The sequence below is a fragment of the Daucus carota genome, chromosome 8, assembly GCF_001625215.2.
Source record: "Daucus carota subsp. sativus chromosome 8, DH1 v3.0, whole genome shotgun sequence".
NCBI lineage: Eukaryota > Viridiplantae > Streptophyta > Magnoliopsida > Apiales > Apiaceae > Daucus > Daucus carota.
Genome location: NC_030388.2, coordinates 21,502,782 through 21,520,128, shown reverse-complemented (window position 1 = coordinate 21,520,128; position 17,347 = coordinate 21,502,782). Strand labels below are relative to the sequence as shown.

At 30.2% G+C, this 17,347-nt stretch overlaps 1 protein-coding gene and 1 long non-coding RNA gene across 4 annotated transcripts; both read right to left on the bottom strand.

Annotated features, from left to right (window-relative positions):
- Positions 1-1,831: 1,831 nt before the first annotated feature.
- On the bottom strand, positions 1,832-4,625 carry LOC135148371 (uncharacterized). The gene is made up of 3 exons (XR_010286509.1): positions 4,393-4,625; positions 3,724-3,778; positions 1,832-2,317 (listed from the first exon to the last, which is right to left on the bottom strand). It is a non-coding gene; the product is annotated as an uncharacterized LOC135148371 (long non-coding RNA).
- Positions 4,626-10,471: 5,846 nt separating this feature from the next.
- LOC108198969 (F-box/kelch-repeat protein At3g61590-like) lies at positions 10,472-15,938 on the bottom strand. Of its 3 annotated transcripts, XR_010286158.1 has the most exons (4): positions 15,708-15,938; positions 15,038-15,092; positions 13,716-13,778; positions 11,913-11,980 (listed from the first exon to the last, which is right to left on the bottom strand). XR_010286158.1 is itself a non-coding variant. In XM_064082517.1 (3 exons), the coding sequence occupies exons 1-3, from the start codon at positions 13,999-14,001 to the stop codon at positions 10,622-10,624; spliced, it is 1,461 nt and encodes a 486-aa protein (XP_063938587.1). In that variant the 5' UTR covers positions 14,002-14,065; the 3' UTR covers positions 10,472-10,621. The 3 variants fall into 3 exon arrangements, 2 of the variants coding, with proteins under 2 accessions (XP_063938587.1, XP_017222230.1); XM_064082517.1 differs by lacking the exons at positions 15,038-15,092; positions 15,708-15,938 and adding an exon at positions 13,963-14,065 and having other exon boundaries at positions 10,472-11,980; XM_017366741.2 differs by lacking the exons at positions 15,038-15,092; positions 15,708-15,938 and adding an exon at positions 13,885-13,957 and having other exon boundaries at positions 10,472-11,980.
- Between the last annotated feature and the right edge of the window lie 1,409 nt (positions 15,939-17,347).

Below are 17,347 nucleotides of genomic sequence, written 5' to 3'. Positions count from 1 at the left end.
GTATTTCCTTTATTTTTTTATATGTAGTTTTTGTCTTTTGTCACGCGTATGAATTGATCAAATAGTAAAAATTAGTATCATTGTTAATTATTTTTCGTGCATTAAAATTTTTTATTCAAAAACAAAATTGAAGATAATATTTAAAACTAGTATCATATAAAAAACTGGATTAGTTTTATTTTTGTATATAAGTCTTTTAATTAATAAAATAATAAATATATGTTTTCATAGAAATGTCGGGCATTAACATAATTAGGTTTGTAATTTGAACGACTCGAGTATTTTGAACAATTTAATAATATTCTTATATCATAATATTTTTCAAAAATGCATAAATTGTTGTGTACAGATTTCAAATTGTACTGGTAAGATAAGTTAAAAAAAATTGATTAAACTCTTGGGTGATCTAGTAAGTTAAAATTTATGTTTGACAGGAGTTCAAGTTTACCTGCTGTTTCATCCCTTCTAGGTTCTCTCGGGTCAATGGATTACATAACAATTTTGAGTTCGAGTTAATTTCGTAATTTTCCGGTCAAATATGATAGTCGAGTTAAATTTTATAATTTTTCAGGTTAAGTTTGGTTTATGGTATCAAGTTCAAATATTCGTCAAAAAATATTTATTTATCTATGCCCCGGAGGTGATTGCATGTAATCTAATCACAAAGTGCACACTGAACTGAACTGTGGAGTGCATCTTTTATGTTGCAGACTGGGCTTGGCAATTTGACACGTAACACGCTAACACGAAACGAAACGACACGAAAAAAATAGATACGGGTTTTGATTTTCGATACACGAAACACGAAAGTACACGAACACGAAATTACACGATAGATTTCGTGTCGGATATGGGTTTTCATTTGGGGTACACGAAATACACGAAAGTACACGAAATATTTGTAGATTATATTTATTATACATATGTAATGATATATTAAATATATAATTGAGTATAAAGTATATATTTATATGTATGTGTGGATATATATTGTAGATACATTAACGAATTTATAAAGAATTGTATACAAGTATAATATATATCATTCACATTTAATAAATTTATAAAGGAAAATATATATTAAATCTATTTTTTGATTAAAAAATATATTAATATTTTTATATATAATATACACGAAAAGTACACAAAATATACACGAAACGATTCGAAACGGATACGGGTTTCAAATTAGGTACACGAAATTAATAACGGGCGGATACGGGTTTCACCTTCGTGTACATGAAACACGAAAATAAAAGTATACGAAACGAAACCATTGCCACCCCTATTGCAGACTAGTCAGTGAGCTCCAGATGCAATATGCTATTTAGATGCTATTTAGATGCTATACCCCATAAGATCCACCCACAAAAATTATCTGAAATTTTGCAAGTCAGGAATAGAGCAGACAGTTTCCCTTCTTTTTACAAACTTAACTTTGCTTGTTAACACAGAGAACCTGCTTTCTTCAGATCTTCCCTTAAAAGACTCAACCTTTGTTCTTACATTGCAGCAACCAGTTGAGTTTGCACACACTAGTACCCCAAATGCCAATGCTTTTACGCGGAGTAAACTTCAAAGTTGTGGACAAAGTTTACACCGAGTTACAAAAAATTTGGCCGCCTTTATGAGAATTTGGATATCTAGCCAATTTTTTTGTAACTCAGTGTAAACTTTGGTCACAACTTTAAAGTTTACTCATTTACATATAGAATAAAAGGGTAACAATTTCTTAAATAAATTTATGCTTAATAGTACTTGAATATGCATAAGGAATTTACTGAGAAGCTGCTGAAAGAACTTGCGCTTTTGATTCAGAAACTACGCCTCATTGTCATTTAACGTGTGATTATCATAAAAAATATTAACAGATAAATAAAATAATCATCGTCTCCAGAATTTTTTGACAGTACAGATTATTTGAGGAAGAAATCTGCACCGGAGGCTGAACAGAAAATGACTAACACTGCTATTACAACTAAGTATTTATGCTGCTAGATAAGATCAGGGTGAAATATCAAGCCGGGGTTCAAAGCAGAATCCTGAGAAAAGCTCAAGGGCATACCTCCTGCACAGAGGCCTTTTCTGGCACCATTTCCATACTTTCAACTTCATATCAAAGATAAGAACTGATGTTGATCCATAGGCTTGGATGTAGATAAGATCACCAGCACATCTGCTTGCAAAAACATCATCTATTTCTCCGAATCCCTGAAAGAAAGTGTCAGGCACCCATGAAACCTCTTCCCACTCTGTACCCATGGATCTTTTCTGGAACATCATGACTACCAAGACCTCCCACCATGACAATCTTGTTCTGGAGGTACATCAGGCGCACGCAAGTGAGGGGGAATGGAATGGGGGTCAAAGTTTTGATCAGGTTGCAGTTATGAGATGAGTTATTCAAATTATAGCGTAACAAAGCATGGCAATTAGTCAGGCCAATTTTACACATGAAGAACTTAAATAATGACATTGATAGTAGATTATCTTGAATAAAGAAATAAATATTTAACGAATAAGGTTAAATGTTATGAAGAGATCGAAGCAACTTTACTAGTAAAGATATTTGATTGGGTATTACAAGCACAAGCTTGTCAAAATAAAAATTACATTACTAAAGAGATTATTGCCAATTAAATAGAAAGAAGAAAAAACTATTACGGGAATTGATGTAGGGATGACAGTTTTACTCGACCCGATGGATACCGACCCATTCCGACCCGATTGGGTCTACCCGAACCTGATTTTTTTGGATCTGGATCCAAATCTGGATCTTATTTTTAGACCCGAAAAAATTTGGATATGGATCTGAATCTCAGATATTCCGAACCGAGACCCGGCCCGAAAATCCGAAACCCGATAAGACCCGATACAAAATATTATATATATATATATATGTATATGTATATGTATATGTATATATGTGTGTGTGTGTGTGTGTTATATGTTAAAAGTAAAGTATATATATATTGAAATATTGTGAATTATTAGGTATGAATATATTAACATTTTACTTAATTTTATATGCGTAATACATAACTTATATTCATTTCATCAATATTTTATTTTTCTCTATTATTGTACATTAAAAATCTAAATATAATAAAAATAATAAAATGTAAATGATAAGTCAAATGATTGTATACAATTAAGTTCACATGTTTCACGTGTTTATTGTACTACATGAAACTTGTAATTCCTTTTTTTATATTCTCAAATAAAAAAAATCAATAATCACATTTTTTTAGAGATATATAATTTTTAATTTTATTTTTTAAAATATCCGAATCAGACCCGAACCCGAACCGAAACCCGAAAAAACCCGACAGACCGAATCTGGATCTTCATTTTCAGGACCCAGACCCGTCCGAACCGAAATATAATGGATAGGGTCTGGATCTTAAGAAACCCGACCGGTTTCCATCCCTAACCTGATGATAATAGAATGAACATAAGTATGTCTATTTTGCTCAACTGAGATTGAAATGCCTCCACTACGAATAAATGTCTCTCATATATGTAAGGATTTAAAATTCATATCATTGAAATTGTAATACTTGAAACTCTTAAAGAAGATGAACTTTCCATAGAGGAACAATTACATGTCGAGTATGAATTGAAACCGAATAAGGACATGATCTAGAAATAGAATATAAATTTCAATTTTATAGAGTTGGTCACAAATATAGCATATGTTTAATGAATATAAAGGAATATTACCTGCTGCATACCAACTTGATCTCAATAATTCTTGGAGCATTTTCTTCATTATTTCCTAGAAATGATATAAAAATTGGTGAGTGACTTTAATAATACATTACTTTTACGAATCAAGTTGAAGATTATAAAGACAGTAAACATGACTAATTTTGGAAAAGATTCATGACAAATATTGTTAAAATTTCATTCTACTATGATACTTTCAACTATTTTTTTAAAATTAGTTTTGGTTGATCAAGATCTAGAAATGAAAATCGATGACAACGATAAATCATCCAAATCATAATGCAAAACTAAAATCTCAAATTAATCATGAATATTGGAGTTGTAAATAATTCAATAATATATACAATCCGAAAAAATATCCAAAAATTGATTAAAATCAATACATATATAAATCACATCTGATCTAAAATTCAAGCATAAAAATAATGCATTATATATAAATGATTTTATATCAATTTGAGATTCTCTTCATAACACCAAAATCAAACTTAAAACAAAAACTATGCGAGTGCGCAACAAAATCTAAAAAATTGGTTCAACATAAATCTAATTAAAATAATGAAGAGTAAAAATCGTTCAAATTGGGTATATCATCACTTTTGATGTGTAGATCCATGTGTGTGTTGTGTTACTATTTCCAAATAATAATTGACAATTACTTACAAGTGTATCTCGAAAAAATCGGGATGCAAGCATTCAACGAGTATAGTAGAAAAACCAAGCACATATGGGGCAGTAATCACCCTATCAAATAAAATTACGAACAAACAACACTATGACATGATGTTTTTCGATTGTGGTTGGTCGATTGTTGGACTATAAATAAAAAGCTGTTGTGAGATGGCGGCCAGCCGGCAGACTAACACAGAGACTCGAGAGAACTTTTACGAACCCTAACCCTATCGTAGTCTCTTATTGGTACACTAGGGGATGCTTTAAAGAGATGTTACATACTTATTGGGCCCCCAATAATTTTGGTCCGCCATACATAGAATTTAATGTTTGAAAACTAACATAAGCCCATATTTTGATTTATTTTTTTTTGTCAATTGAAATCTTTGTTTAAAAAAAAATTTGAAAATAATATTTTTAACTAATACTCCCTCCGTCCCTCTTAGTTCTTAACACTGGGGGATGGAAGCGTGGCACGGATTTTAATGCCCTTATAAAGTATAGGTCTATAACTTTTTTAATAAAATTATTTTTCCGAATAAAAGTTTGATATTTAAATTTTTATTTAGAAAAAAAAAAATTTAGAGAAAGATAATAAAACTATATTTTATAGACGCATTAAGATGCGTGTCAAGCAGTGAAAAAAAATTAAAAAAATAAAAGGGACAAAGAGAGTATCATATAAAAAAATAGAGAACACTGGATTAGTTTTATTTTTGTATATAAGTCTTTTAGTTACTAAAATAATAAATATATTTTTTTCATAGTTATACCGGGCATTAACATAATTAGGTTTGTAAATTGAACGACTCGAGTATTTTGAACAATTTGATGATATTTTTATATCGTGATATTTTTCAAAAATGCATAAATTCTTGTGTGCAGATTTGAAACTGGTAACTGGTAAGATGATTAGAAAAAAACTAGCATAAAAACCCGTGTCTCACACGGGCCTCTAGTTTATGTTGTGTTTTAAATAATATTGACGTGTCATCGTATTGTTTCGAGCAACCTAATAACAAATATGAAAATTAAATAATATTGATGAATTTATTATTTTTTGACAAAATAAGTAGATATGAAAATGTTATATTTGCAACCTAATAGCATTAATAATAATAATAATAATAGTAATAATAATAATAATAATAATAATAATAATAAGTACTATATTTTTAAAAAATTTATGCATCAAAAACTACAACTGAATTGATTTTTCCATATTCAAATTCGTGAGGATATAGAGGTCATCATCATATTATTTATATATTATACCTCATTAAAAGTATCTGTAATTTATTGTTGAAAATTATTAAATTATTTCACCTAACATAACATATTTTTGATGAAAACTTGTTCTTGATATGTTGAATTACGATATCCTAAGAGCATCTCCAACAGTGTTGGCTATAATCGTTGGCTAAATTGGACCCGTAAGATATTATGTAAAATTTGCTGAACCTATAAGACATTTTGCTCCGATGGTATTGGCTATATTGCTTGGCTATAATTTAAAAATAGTATGTTATTAATATTTTAATTGTTATAAATAGAATATATCACTTTAATATGGTAATAAGTTATGTGTAATCATCCTACTGATTTCTTACAGATCTGTAGTGGATCGACAAATATAGTCATCCATTGGAGGTTGGCTATAATTATAGATAACAGGTGGGGATGGTTGGAGCGTGAATTTTTGAAGCCATTAACTATAATTTTTATTTTTGGTATAACAACTAAGATTTTAACTAAGGAGTCTTCATGGTTGGAGATGCTCAAAATCGTCATTAGAAGAATATGTGTGGCGTGCATTGTTTTACATTTATTTCTTCTTTTTTGAGCGTAGGTTGGACGTCATAGATAAGTGACACATGATGGGGCAGAGCATCAAGATAGTCTTTTTTAGCATATGTTGCACACATTTTGCGTAAATAGAAATTGTAACAACTAAACATACCAATACCATATTTTATTATAAAAGTATAATTTCAACTAATAACCTTATAACTGTGCCCAAAAAATTCTGATACTTTTAATGTGGTTTAACCTTTTAAATTTCATATCGACAGTAAAGTACTTTAATGTCTTAAATTTTTATTGTTAATTTAAAATATTAGAAGATTATTATTTTGATACAATCTGTTATAATATCGGCTTCTTGTTAAATTTTAATTTTTTATAAATAGTTTTCTAAGCTTGATGATTAAAATTTTTAATGATTTTTCATGTAATTGTTATAAACCAGATCTCAAACAATGATTTCCTAGAATTTGAAATAGCAAAAACAGAGTAGATATAAGTCACATCCCATAAAGTTAAAAAAGACATGCAATATTTAGCTCAATTAGTTGTGTATATATTTTTTTTAGCTTTGTGCAAATTTAAATTTTTAAATATTTTGATACTCGTATTTCTTAGGGGTGAGCAATATAGCATATCATGTTCATTTGTTAAAGATTAATTTAAATATTTGATATCCAATATTCTGGATTATGAAAAAAAAAACTATTTTTATTCTACTTCCGTTAATCAGATATTAGTTTTCACTGTATCGCGTCAGATTATCCGGTTCAAAATCAATTATTTTTTTTGGATTAATTTGTAAATGATTAATTATTTAATTGTAGTTTGAATTATTTTTTTAACTGGTATGTCATATATTGATCGATGGCATATTAAAAATTACAATTTTAAGACTTTAATATATATAGCTTACTAGATTAGTCTCCTTGCGTTTCAAAAAAAAAAAAAAAAAAAAAGATTAGTCTCGTGCAAATGCACGGTTTAAATAAAAATATTATTGTATATTTTAAAAATAAAAATATTTGCGTACTCATCTTTCTAAATAATTGATATTATTTTTGTTGATTATGTCTTCTTATCTATGAAATTAATATTTTTATTATTTTGAAATGCAGAAATGATATTAACACTATATTAAAATTAAACGTTAAGACAAATTATTATAATCTTTCTAAAAAAGCACATATAATTATATTATAATCGTTGGTAACACAATTTATTAAATATTGAAAATAAATTATTTTATCTTCATTCATGAATATACATTAAGGCCGGTTTCTAATTAGTTTTTGAAACTAACAGAATAATTGGTGTTAAATACATGTATAATATTAAATATCCAAAAATTGAAAAAATGACACAGGATAATAATGTTAGCCGATGTTTATTATATTATAACCGGAGACAACACGGTTTACTATATAAATTGAAAATAAATTAATTTAATTTCATTCAAGAATATACATTAGGTACGATTTCTAATTATTACTTTACAGAGATTAATTATTAAGATCTTATTCAATGGTGTTAAATAAAAATTCTATTTATACATCAATAAAAAAGGTATTAACCGAAACACATTTTTTAATGATTTAAAAAACCATTTTACTTAAACCATATATTATTCTCTTTGTTTTATGAGTATAGAATTTATATGATTTTAGTTCCTGGAACTTTTTCCCTTTTCCTATTCGTATTACTCCATATTTTTCACAAAAAAGTGGTTATAATATATTGAAGGGCCATTGCTCAAGTTTGCCTACAAACTATACAATTTTAATTCACTATTTTACAAATGTTGAAATTAAATATGATAGATAAATCAAATATAATTTTTAATGATATTTTTTCACACTTTTTATAATATGATTATATTTATGTACTATAAGTTATAAGTGGGTTAGTTGGACTTTTAAAATTATATAAAATATAAGTTTTAAGTGAAGGGATGGAGTATATATATTTTCAATTTATATATCATATATTTATTTGTATAAGTATGATTACAATTTTAAACATAAATTTGAAAGTGATAATTTGAAAATTTTGAATGTTCGTAATTATGTTAATTTTTTGAGTTTAAAATATAAAATAATTGATAAGTATTTGTAAAAATAAAATAATATGAAATTAAGATTTTAGATGAGAAAGGAGAATGTAAGAGAATTTACATTAGTTTGCAATTAAAAATAATGGTGAAGTATGTGAGAAATGAGGATGAGAGAAAATTAGTAAAAAATTTATAATTAATAAGAAAGAGAAAATAAGTTAATTGGTGAAATGATTAGTGGAAGATGATGTCACTAATTGAAGGAGAAGGTGACATGTGGCAGTGCTGATGTAAGGTGGGCTTTGTTTTAGTAATAATAATGATTTCTCTGTGTTATTTTATTTTAACCAAGTAATTTTTTTTTGAAAATAAATCAAGGAAAATTTATAACTCAATTCTTTTTAGTAGGTCTCGTAAACGCTTTTTATTATTATCTGATTGATTTTTGATTAACAATATAGAATTTCCCTAAAATCAACTTTATATCACAAGTTATAATATTTCAAATTCATATATCATTAAAATTACATCATTTAGATATATATTCTGACACCAAATTTTATGTCTTTGACATTATTCTTATATCTATATATTTTTAAAACATATTTAGTTACATGTCCAATTCTGAATTCATAAGTTTCAAATAAAAAATATTCTAAATAAGAATATTATTTTAATTACCTTATTTAGTGTTTTCCAAAATATTGTAATCTCTTTATAAATTACTTTTTATAATAATAAATTTTAATATGACATAGTCCATGTTGAAAGCCCATCAACGTTTTGTTTCAGAGATGCTCACTAAAATCTTAGTTTTTTAGCTTATTTCTTCTTTTTTTTTTTTTACGTGGAAACCCGCCGCCTCTACCCTTTGGGTGCGCACTGGGTAAACCCACGAGCTCACGTGATAGCCTGCAAACCACGTGAACCAAGGTAAACCGCTTAAGCGAATGAGCTCACGTGATAGCCTGCAAACCACGTGAACCAAGGTAAACCGCTTAAGCGACAGGCTCTGGCCCAGGAGGCATAATCACAAATATCGCTCCCTTCGGGAGTCGAACCTGTGACATTCATTACTTAAAATTTCTATAATATCGTATTAATTAGTACTCGTTTAAACTATTAAATTAGATTTGAATTTGTTCATTTTTATTCGGATATGAATTATATCCATTTTTAAAAAGTGGAATCATGATTCGAGCCTTATTATTCAGATTCTTTTTCAATATACCTGAAATAATAACTTATCTTAAATAAATAAGATATTGAAAAGAATATAAATACAACATTTTTAATGTATGTGGTTAATGCTTTTGAATAACACATTGATTGGTTGTGTAGCTCAAGTGGTTTAAGTGGTGCACATGAATTAAAGAGGTCTTGCGTTCAATTCTTGTCAATAGGTAGATTATTAAATTTTTAGGTGATAGGGAAAGTTAAAATTTATGTTTGACATGAGTTCGAGTTTATTTTAATAGTTTTCCAGTCAAATTGCATTTCAGGGTTTAATAATTTTTTGGTCAAGTTCAAATAATCGTCAATTAATATTTATTTATCTATGCCCCGGAGGTGATTGCATGTAATCTAATCACAAAGTGCACACTGAACTGAACTGTGGAGTGCATCTTTTATGTTGCAGACTAGTCAGTGAGCTCCAGATGCAATATGCTATTTAGATGCTATACCCCATAAGATCCACCCACAAAAATTATCTGAAATTTTGCAAAGTCAGGAATAGAGCAGACAGTTTCCCTTCTTTTTACAAACTTAACTTTGCTTGTTAACACAGAGAACCTGCTTTCTTCAGATCTTCCCTTAAAAGACTCAACCTTTGTTCTTACATTGCAGCAACCAGTTGAGTTTGCACACACTAGTACCCCAAATGCCAATGCTTTTATGTAGAGTAAACTTCAAAGTTGTGGACAAAGTTTACACCGAGTTACAAAAAATTGAACAAAGTTTACACCGAGTTACAAAAAATTTGGCCGCCTTTCTGAGAATTTGGAAATCTTGCCAACTTTTTATAACTTGATGTAAACTTTGGCCACAACTTTAAGGTTTACTACTTTTACGTATAGAATAAATATGTAACAATTTCTTAAATAAATTTATGCTTAATAGTATTTGAATATGCATTAGGAAATTTACTGAGAAACTGGAACAATGCTGAAAGAACTTAACAGATGCTACGTCTCATTGTTATTTAACGTGTGATTATCATTAAAAAAAATTACAGATAAATGAAATAATCATCGTCTCCAGAATTTTTTGACAGTACAAATTATTTGATGAAGAAATCCGCGCAGGAGGCTGAACAGAAAATGACTAACACTGCTATTACAACTAAGTATTTATGCTGCTAGATCAGGGTGAAATATCAAGCCGGGGTTCAAAGCAAAATCCTGAGAAAAGCTCAAGGGCATACCTCCTACACAGAGGCCTTTTCTGGCACCATTTCCATACTTCCGACTTCATATCAAAGATAAGAACTGATGTTGATCCATAGGCTTGGATGTAGATAAGATCACCAGCACCGCTGCTTGCAAAAACATCATCTATTTCTCCGAATCCCTGAAAGAAAGTGTCAGGCACCCATGAAACCTCTTCCCACTCTGCACCCTTAAGCTGCCATATGCCGATCTTTTCTGGAACATCATGACTACCGAGACCTCCCACCATGACAATCCTGTTTTGGAGGTACATCAGGCGCACGCAAGTGAGGGAGAATGGAATGGGGGTCAAAGTTTTGATTAGGTTGCAGTTATGAGATGAGTTATCCAAATTATAGCGTAACAAAGCATGGCAATTAGTCAGGCCAATTTTTGTAACCACGAAATATAGAGCCCCATCAACAATAATGCTGTCACATCCTGCTCGCCAGCCACTTAATGTTTCTACAAAAGGACTCAACCACATCATTTTCTCTGAATTATAGATGTGAATTGAGGTGTTCCAATGAGTAAAACTCTCTTGGGCTTGCCAGGACCTCACAATTGCAATGGTGTATGCATTTGAAGGCTTATTGACTGAAAAGGCAAGACTGCTATAAGTGGACTCTGGTGCACCTAAATGTTTTTCCAATTTTATGTGCTTTCTAGTCATGGGATTGCATATGTAAATCTCGAAATTGCAATCAGTTTCCTCCATCATGCAGATCAAACCAGAGGATGCAGCAAATTTCCAGGTATGCTTTATTGTAAAAGGGAATTTAAAATCATACCAATGGCGCTGTAGAGGGTCGTATATATTACCAAGGGGATCATCAAAGTTTTTGAACATGAAGTACCAAGGCTTGGACAAACGTTCAGCAGAGTTGATCCTCAACTTCCCCGAGAGCACAATCTGCTTCGATTTCTTACAAACACAAGAAGACCCAATAATGCTGGAAAGCGGAAGAAAAGTCAATACCAGCTCTTGCAATTCATCAGGAAGGGAATCAAGACTTGAAGTATTGCTTTCTTGATCAACTCTGCTGGCATTCGCAAGATTGCATTTTTGTGCAACTCTGTTAGGATCCCCAAGATATCTTTCCTGCTCAACTCTGTCGGGATTGACAGGATTGCTTTCTTGTTTGGTCTTCTCTACCAGCTCCAACTTTGGATGGAATACTCCAGTTCCTTGATCCAGCTTGGGAATGAATACTCCTGTGCCAATTCTGCTGTGAGCAAAGTCATAATCATATGACCAAGATGCACCTCCAGCCAAGAATAAGTTGGGAGCATCCTGAAAAGTAACCAAGACATGTTATTAAGATGGAAAAAGCTTGTTGCGAAGAGATGCAAAAAAAAAATGTTCTCTTAAATTTAACATGTTATGAGCAATTTCTAGCATTCTACTCCAACCAAGAACAAGATATCACCAACCTGAATAACATACACACTAATTTCTACTAGCATCACAACCAAAAACAAAATAACTTGGTTGCAGGATAGCACTGTAGAACTTATTATGAAAGCAGATGAACAATTGTAAGCATCAAGTTGCTAATACAAATTTATAATGCAAGCAAGGCAGTGATAATTGACAAATCAATACCGAGTCAAATATTACTGAGTTGCAAACTACATTAGTTCTTCTAGCTCGGTGGTTCTGATAACAGTTGGGTTGGGAAATGCAGTTTTACTTCATAAGTTCAGACAATTTGATGAAGATATCTGGACGGCGTAGAACTTAATATCCTATATACCTGTAATTCTATTAACATCTCCATCAAATGACTTGTACACACCACATGACCCCAATGCGAACGTATAAACAAAACTAGGCTCCAGACTGCAGTACGCCGTACTAGCCAGTTAAATAAGTTGCCAAAACATTTTTAACAGTCATATATGCTAGGCTTTATAAGATTTATCAAGACTTATATCTGAAGATGATGCCTAATGCCTTCAAAGTTCAAACTCAAGCCCATCGTCAGGTTTATGTGTGGGAGCATACACAATCTTCAAAACTCCATAATCGAAAACTCCATTTGGCTTGAATTACAACCCTATCAAGATTATCTTAACACCTAGAAGCCCATTAAAATTACCAGAAGTTGTGGATACATTAACCGCCATTCACTAAGGGTGTTCACTTAATTATCAGCACATGTATCGAATTACTCCCTCCATGGGGGAAAAGGTCCCTAGTAGCTCATTCGACATTTCTATAATATTAGTACCAATCTGCAGCAAAATTAAACATGGCTATCTTGTTCTCTTCTCAGAAAGTTTGTATAATCAAAATCCAGAACAGATATTAACTGAGATATAAATCATACTCCCTCCGTCCCATCCAATTCTTATCATTTGAAATGGACTGCTCGGCACGCATTTTAAGGCTCATAAAAAATATAGTTTCATAACTTATTTTTAAAATTTTTCTTTTCTGAATAAAAGTTCAAACATTAAACTTTTATTCAGAAAAAGAAAATTTTAAAAATAAGTTATAGAACCATATTTTTCATGAGTCTTAAAATGCGCGTCGAACACTCCTCTCCAAATGATAAGAATTGGAGGGGACGGAGGGAGTATTAAACACACCATAACAAGATGTTCTATAAGAAAAGGCATTCATTTGCAAACCAAACAGATGCTAAAAAAGTGCGAATTTGTAAAATTGACTCTTTTTATTAATCAAAATGAAAAAAAAAAAAAAAACATGGCAGTACATACCATCCTAAATCAACAACAAAACAATAATTCACAATAGCAAAGCATCAACAAAATTAAACTGATAAAACTACAAACAGTTCTGTACAGGACTAATCAAATAGAAGAAAATCAAGCTAGAGCATATTTAGTGCACACTTCACATTCAACCCGAAGCATGAAATATTTAAATTTCTGTAATTACTCTTATCGACACAAACAAAACAAGAAAATCAACAAAGAACATATTTCACCCTGTATCAAAAATATTTAAATTTCCGTAATTAATCGCATAACAAAACAAGAAATCTAAAATAGAAACATACCTCATCGGATCCACAGGAATAATGATAACCATCCCATTCACTGTTACCATAAACTGGGTACCCCTGAAAACAACAAATCAATACAAAACTGGTAAATCCACCGAATAAATAAGATAAACAATCCACCAACTTTCTAAAAACCCAGAAGAAAAAGACCAAACATACATACAATATTCATCTAAATAGAAAGTACACTGTGAAAGCATAGCACAAAAAGAAAGTTACAGATTTGAGGTGACAGAGTTACCATCAATCCATATCCATGGTACATATTGTGGTTGTACATTTGAGAAATTGTAGCAGAAGTTGGTGAAACTGTAAATGTCACCTTTTTTCTTAATTTTTACAGAGATTGAGAGATGAAAGACTGATGATAACTACAGAAAGATAGACCCGCATGCTATTTCGGGTCCAACAAGTCCACGTGTGAAGTTTTCACGTGAACGTATGGTTTTATTTACGTTTTATTTTTTAGGATTTCGTTGGATTTCTATTTTGCATGCAGCATAGCGATCTCCGCTAAAGGCATACGATAAGTATCAATAATGTGACATCAAAGTAAAATGTGCGACAAATGCTTACTACATTCATTAGACTTTTGTGTCGAATGAGAGAATTCTTGTCTTTGTACATTCAGAGACGAATGTACAGAGGGCTTCCCTGGGCTTAAGTCAGGGAAGTTTTTCTAGAAAAGGTTTAGAAGTTATATATATTATGTTATTTATGTGTTAAGTAAACCCAAACCCACTATTAACTACATCCAAAATCAATATAATCAAGTAGATTCAGAAAATAGAACAGAGAATGCTGATTAACTGGGTGCCGTTCTCATTTTTTTCGATTCCTAGCATGAATGAAAGTAGATTTTCCTTCGTTATTCACTTGTCAAGCTCGTCCCAATCCAAATTCCTCGTTCCGTCCCTGTGTACATTGAACCATGGAATCGCATTTTTTATTATTTTTGAAAGTCTTTTTTAGTGCTCCTTTGATGTAAGTTTGTGATATTTAATTATAACTGGATTATGGATATTTTACGAAATTTAAATGTAATATATAATATTTTTTTAAAAATACAAGCACAAAGTATATAGGTATAGTTAACATAGTACTAGTACATATGTTTGGTGTCATAATATTTATATAATACATGTGATTTGTATAATAAAACATGACATGCATAAATTTTAACATAATTAACCACATAATATATTAACAATAATGATAATAACAACTACATAAGATGAACTTCCCATAGAGAAACAATTACATGTCGAGTATGAATTGAAACAGAATAAAGAACATAAAATATAAAGGAATATTACCTGCTGTATACCAACTTGATCTCAATAATTCTTGGAGCATTTTCTTCATTATTTCCTAGAAATGATATAAAAATTGGTGAGTGACTTTAATAATACAATACTTTTACGAATCAGTTGAAGATTAAAAAAACAGTACACATGACTAATTCTGGAAAAAGTTCATGACAAATATTGTTAAAATTTCACTCTATTATGGTACTTTCAACTATTTTTTTAAGATTAATTTTTGTTGATCAAGATCTAGAAATGCAAATCAATGACAACGGTAAATCATCCAAATCATAATGCAAAACTAAAATCTAAAATTAATCATGGATATTGGAGTTTTAAATAATTCAATAATATATACAATCCGAAAAAATACCCAAAAATTGATTAAAATCAATACAAATGTAAATCACATCGGATCTAAAATTCAAGCATAAAAATAATGCATTATATATAAATGATTTTGATTCAATTTGAGTTTATCTTCATAACCACAAAACCAAACTTAAAACAAAAATTTCGAGAGTGCGCAACAAGATCTAAAAAATCTGTTCAACATAAATCTAATTAAAATAATGAATAGTAAGAATCCTTCAAATTGGGTAAATCATCACTTTTGATGCGTGCATCCATATGTGTGTGTTGTGTTATTATTTCCAAAAAATAATTGACAATTACTTACAAGTGTATCTCGAAAAAATCGGGATGCAAGCATTGAACGAGTATAGTAGAAAAACCAAGCACATATGAGGCAGTTTTCACCCTATCAAGTAAAATTACGAACAAACAACACCATAACAAGATGTTTATCGATTGTTGTTGGTCGATTGTTGGACTATAAATAAAAAGGTGTTGTGAGATGGCGGCGTCCAGCCAATAGACTAACAAGAGACTCGAGAGAACTTTTACGAACCCTAACCCTACCGTAGTCTCTTATTGGTACACTAGAGGATGCTTTAAATAGATGTTACATATTTATTGGGCCCCCAATAATTTTGGTCGGCCATACATAGAATTTAATGTTCAAAAACTAACATAAGCCCATATTATGAAAAGAAAGCGTAAAGACTATTAAACAAGCCCAAAAGTGACTTGCACATTGTAAATTTAAAAATCTAAATATACAACTAAAATAGTAGTCGTATGATTTTATACTTTCACACAATTAAAGAATATACGCAAGCATGTCATTTGAATAACACAAATATATAGGAAGTCACAAATTTGTTTTTATTGATTATCTTTGACATAATTCAACTTTCAACCAAATTAAAGCAGTAAATATATATTATTTGCAAATTTTAAGTTTTTTTTCTATAAAAGTATTGAAACCCAGAATCTAGTGGTCATGTTTGTTAGGGATAAAACACGAGATTCAATTTCTAATGCAAATCACACACAAAACAATATATTTGACGCGGAAACCCATGTCTCAACTTGTATTATTAATCAGAACAATTATCAATAATACAATCAACCAAACTTGGATACTCAAGCCTACTACCCAAGCATCCGCCCGCAAGCGATACCTAAGTCTAAATCTTGAGCACACCTATCAAACACAATATGACTATGTATATATAGCCATCTCAAACTTAGCTAAATCAGAATCTAACTCTAACTCTGAAATACCTAACTGCAATTGGAATCCAATTCTGAAATCTTCAACTCAAATCAGAATCCAATTCTAACTGGGTGAATACCCAACAATACTTCTTCTAACTTTGTGACCAAGACATATCTTTTATAATAATTGTCTAAACATACAATTATTATCTATATATGTTTTGGATCACCCAAACTCATGATACCATTGTAATGGGCTGATACCCAACAATGTTCTTTAGCCTATTCTTTGAGCTTTTACAAGAATGTGTTTGTTCCGTTTTTCAACTAGCACTAGTATAAAAATACCTTTTCATGTCACCCCTTTAGCATCGGTTAAAGGCAGATCCGACGCATATACATATAAATACATCAATTGTTAGCTTAACTGATACAAAATGTCATTTGTTCAGCACTTTTTACGTCAGTTGAATACTTTAACCGACGCTTTAGGTTCACAATTGATTTTTAAAATTATATTATATATATATATATATATTATAATTTTAAAATTATAATATATTATATAATTCTATATATAATATAATTTTAAAATTTTATTTAGATTTATATCCAACATATCTTATTTTTGACTTGTGTATTATACAAATATAATTATTCTTGTATTGTTTTGTTGGTAATTGATTCATTTCTTGTAAACAATTTCATGAATTATTTATCTATTTAGAGCATACAAATCTTATTTTTATAATTATT

Bases quoted from the DNA above. Each gene is read 5' to 3' on its own strand.
- LOC108198969 (XM_064082517.1), bottom strand. From the start codon at position 14,001: ATGTACAACCACAATATGTACCATGGATATGGATTGATG. The intron at 13,779-13,962 runs GTAACTCTGTCA...TGTTGTTTTCAG, and splicing joins ACCATGGATATGGATTGATG to GGGTACCCAGTTTATGGTAA. The intron at 11,981-13,715 runs GTATGTTTCTAT...GTTACTTTTCAG, and splicing joins ATTCCTGTGGATCCGATGAG to GATGCTCCCAACTTATTCTT.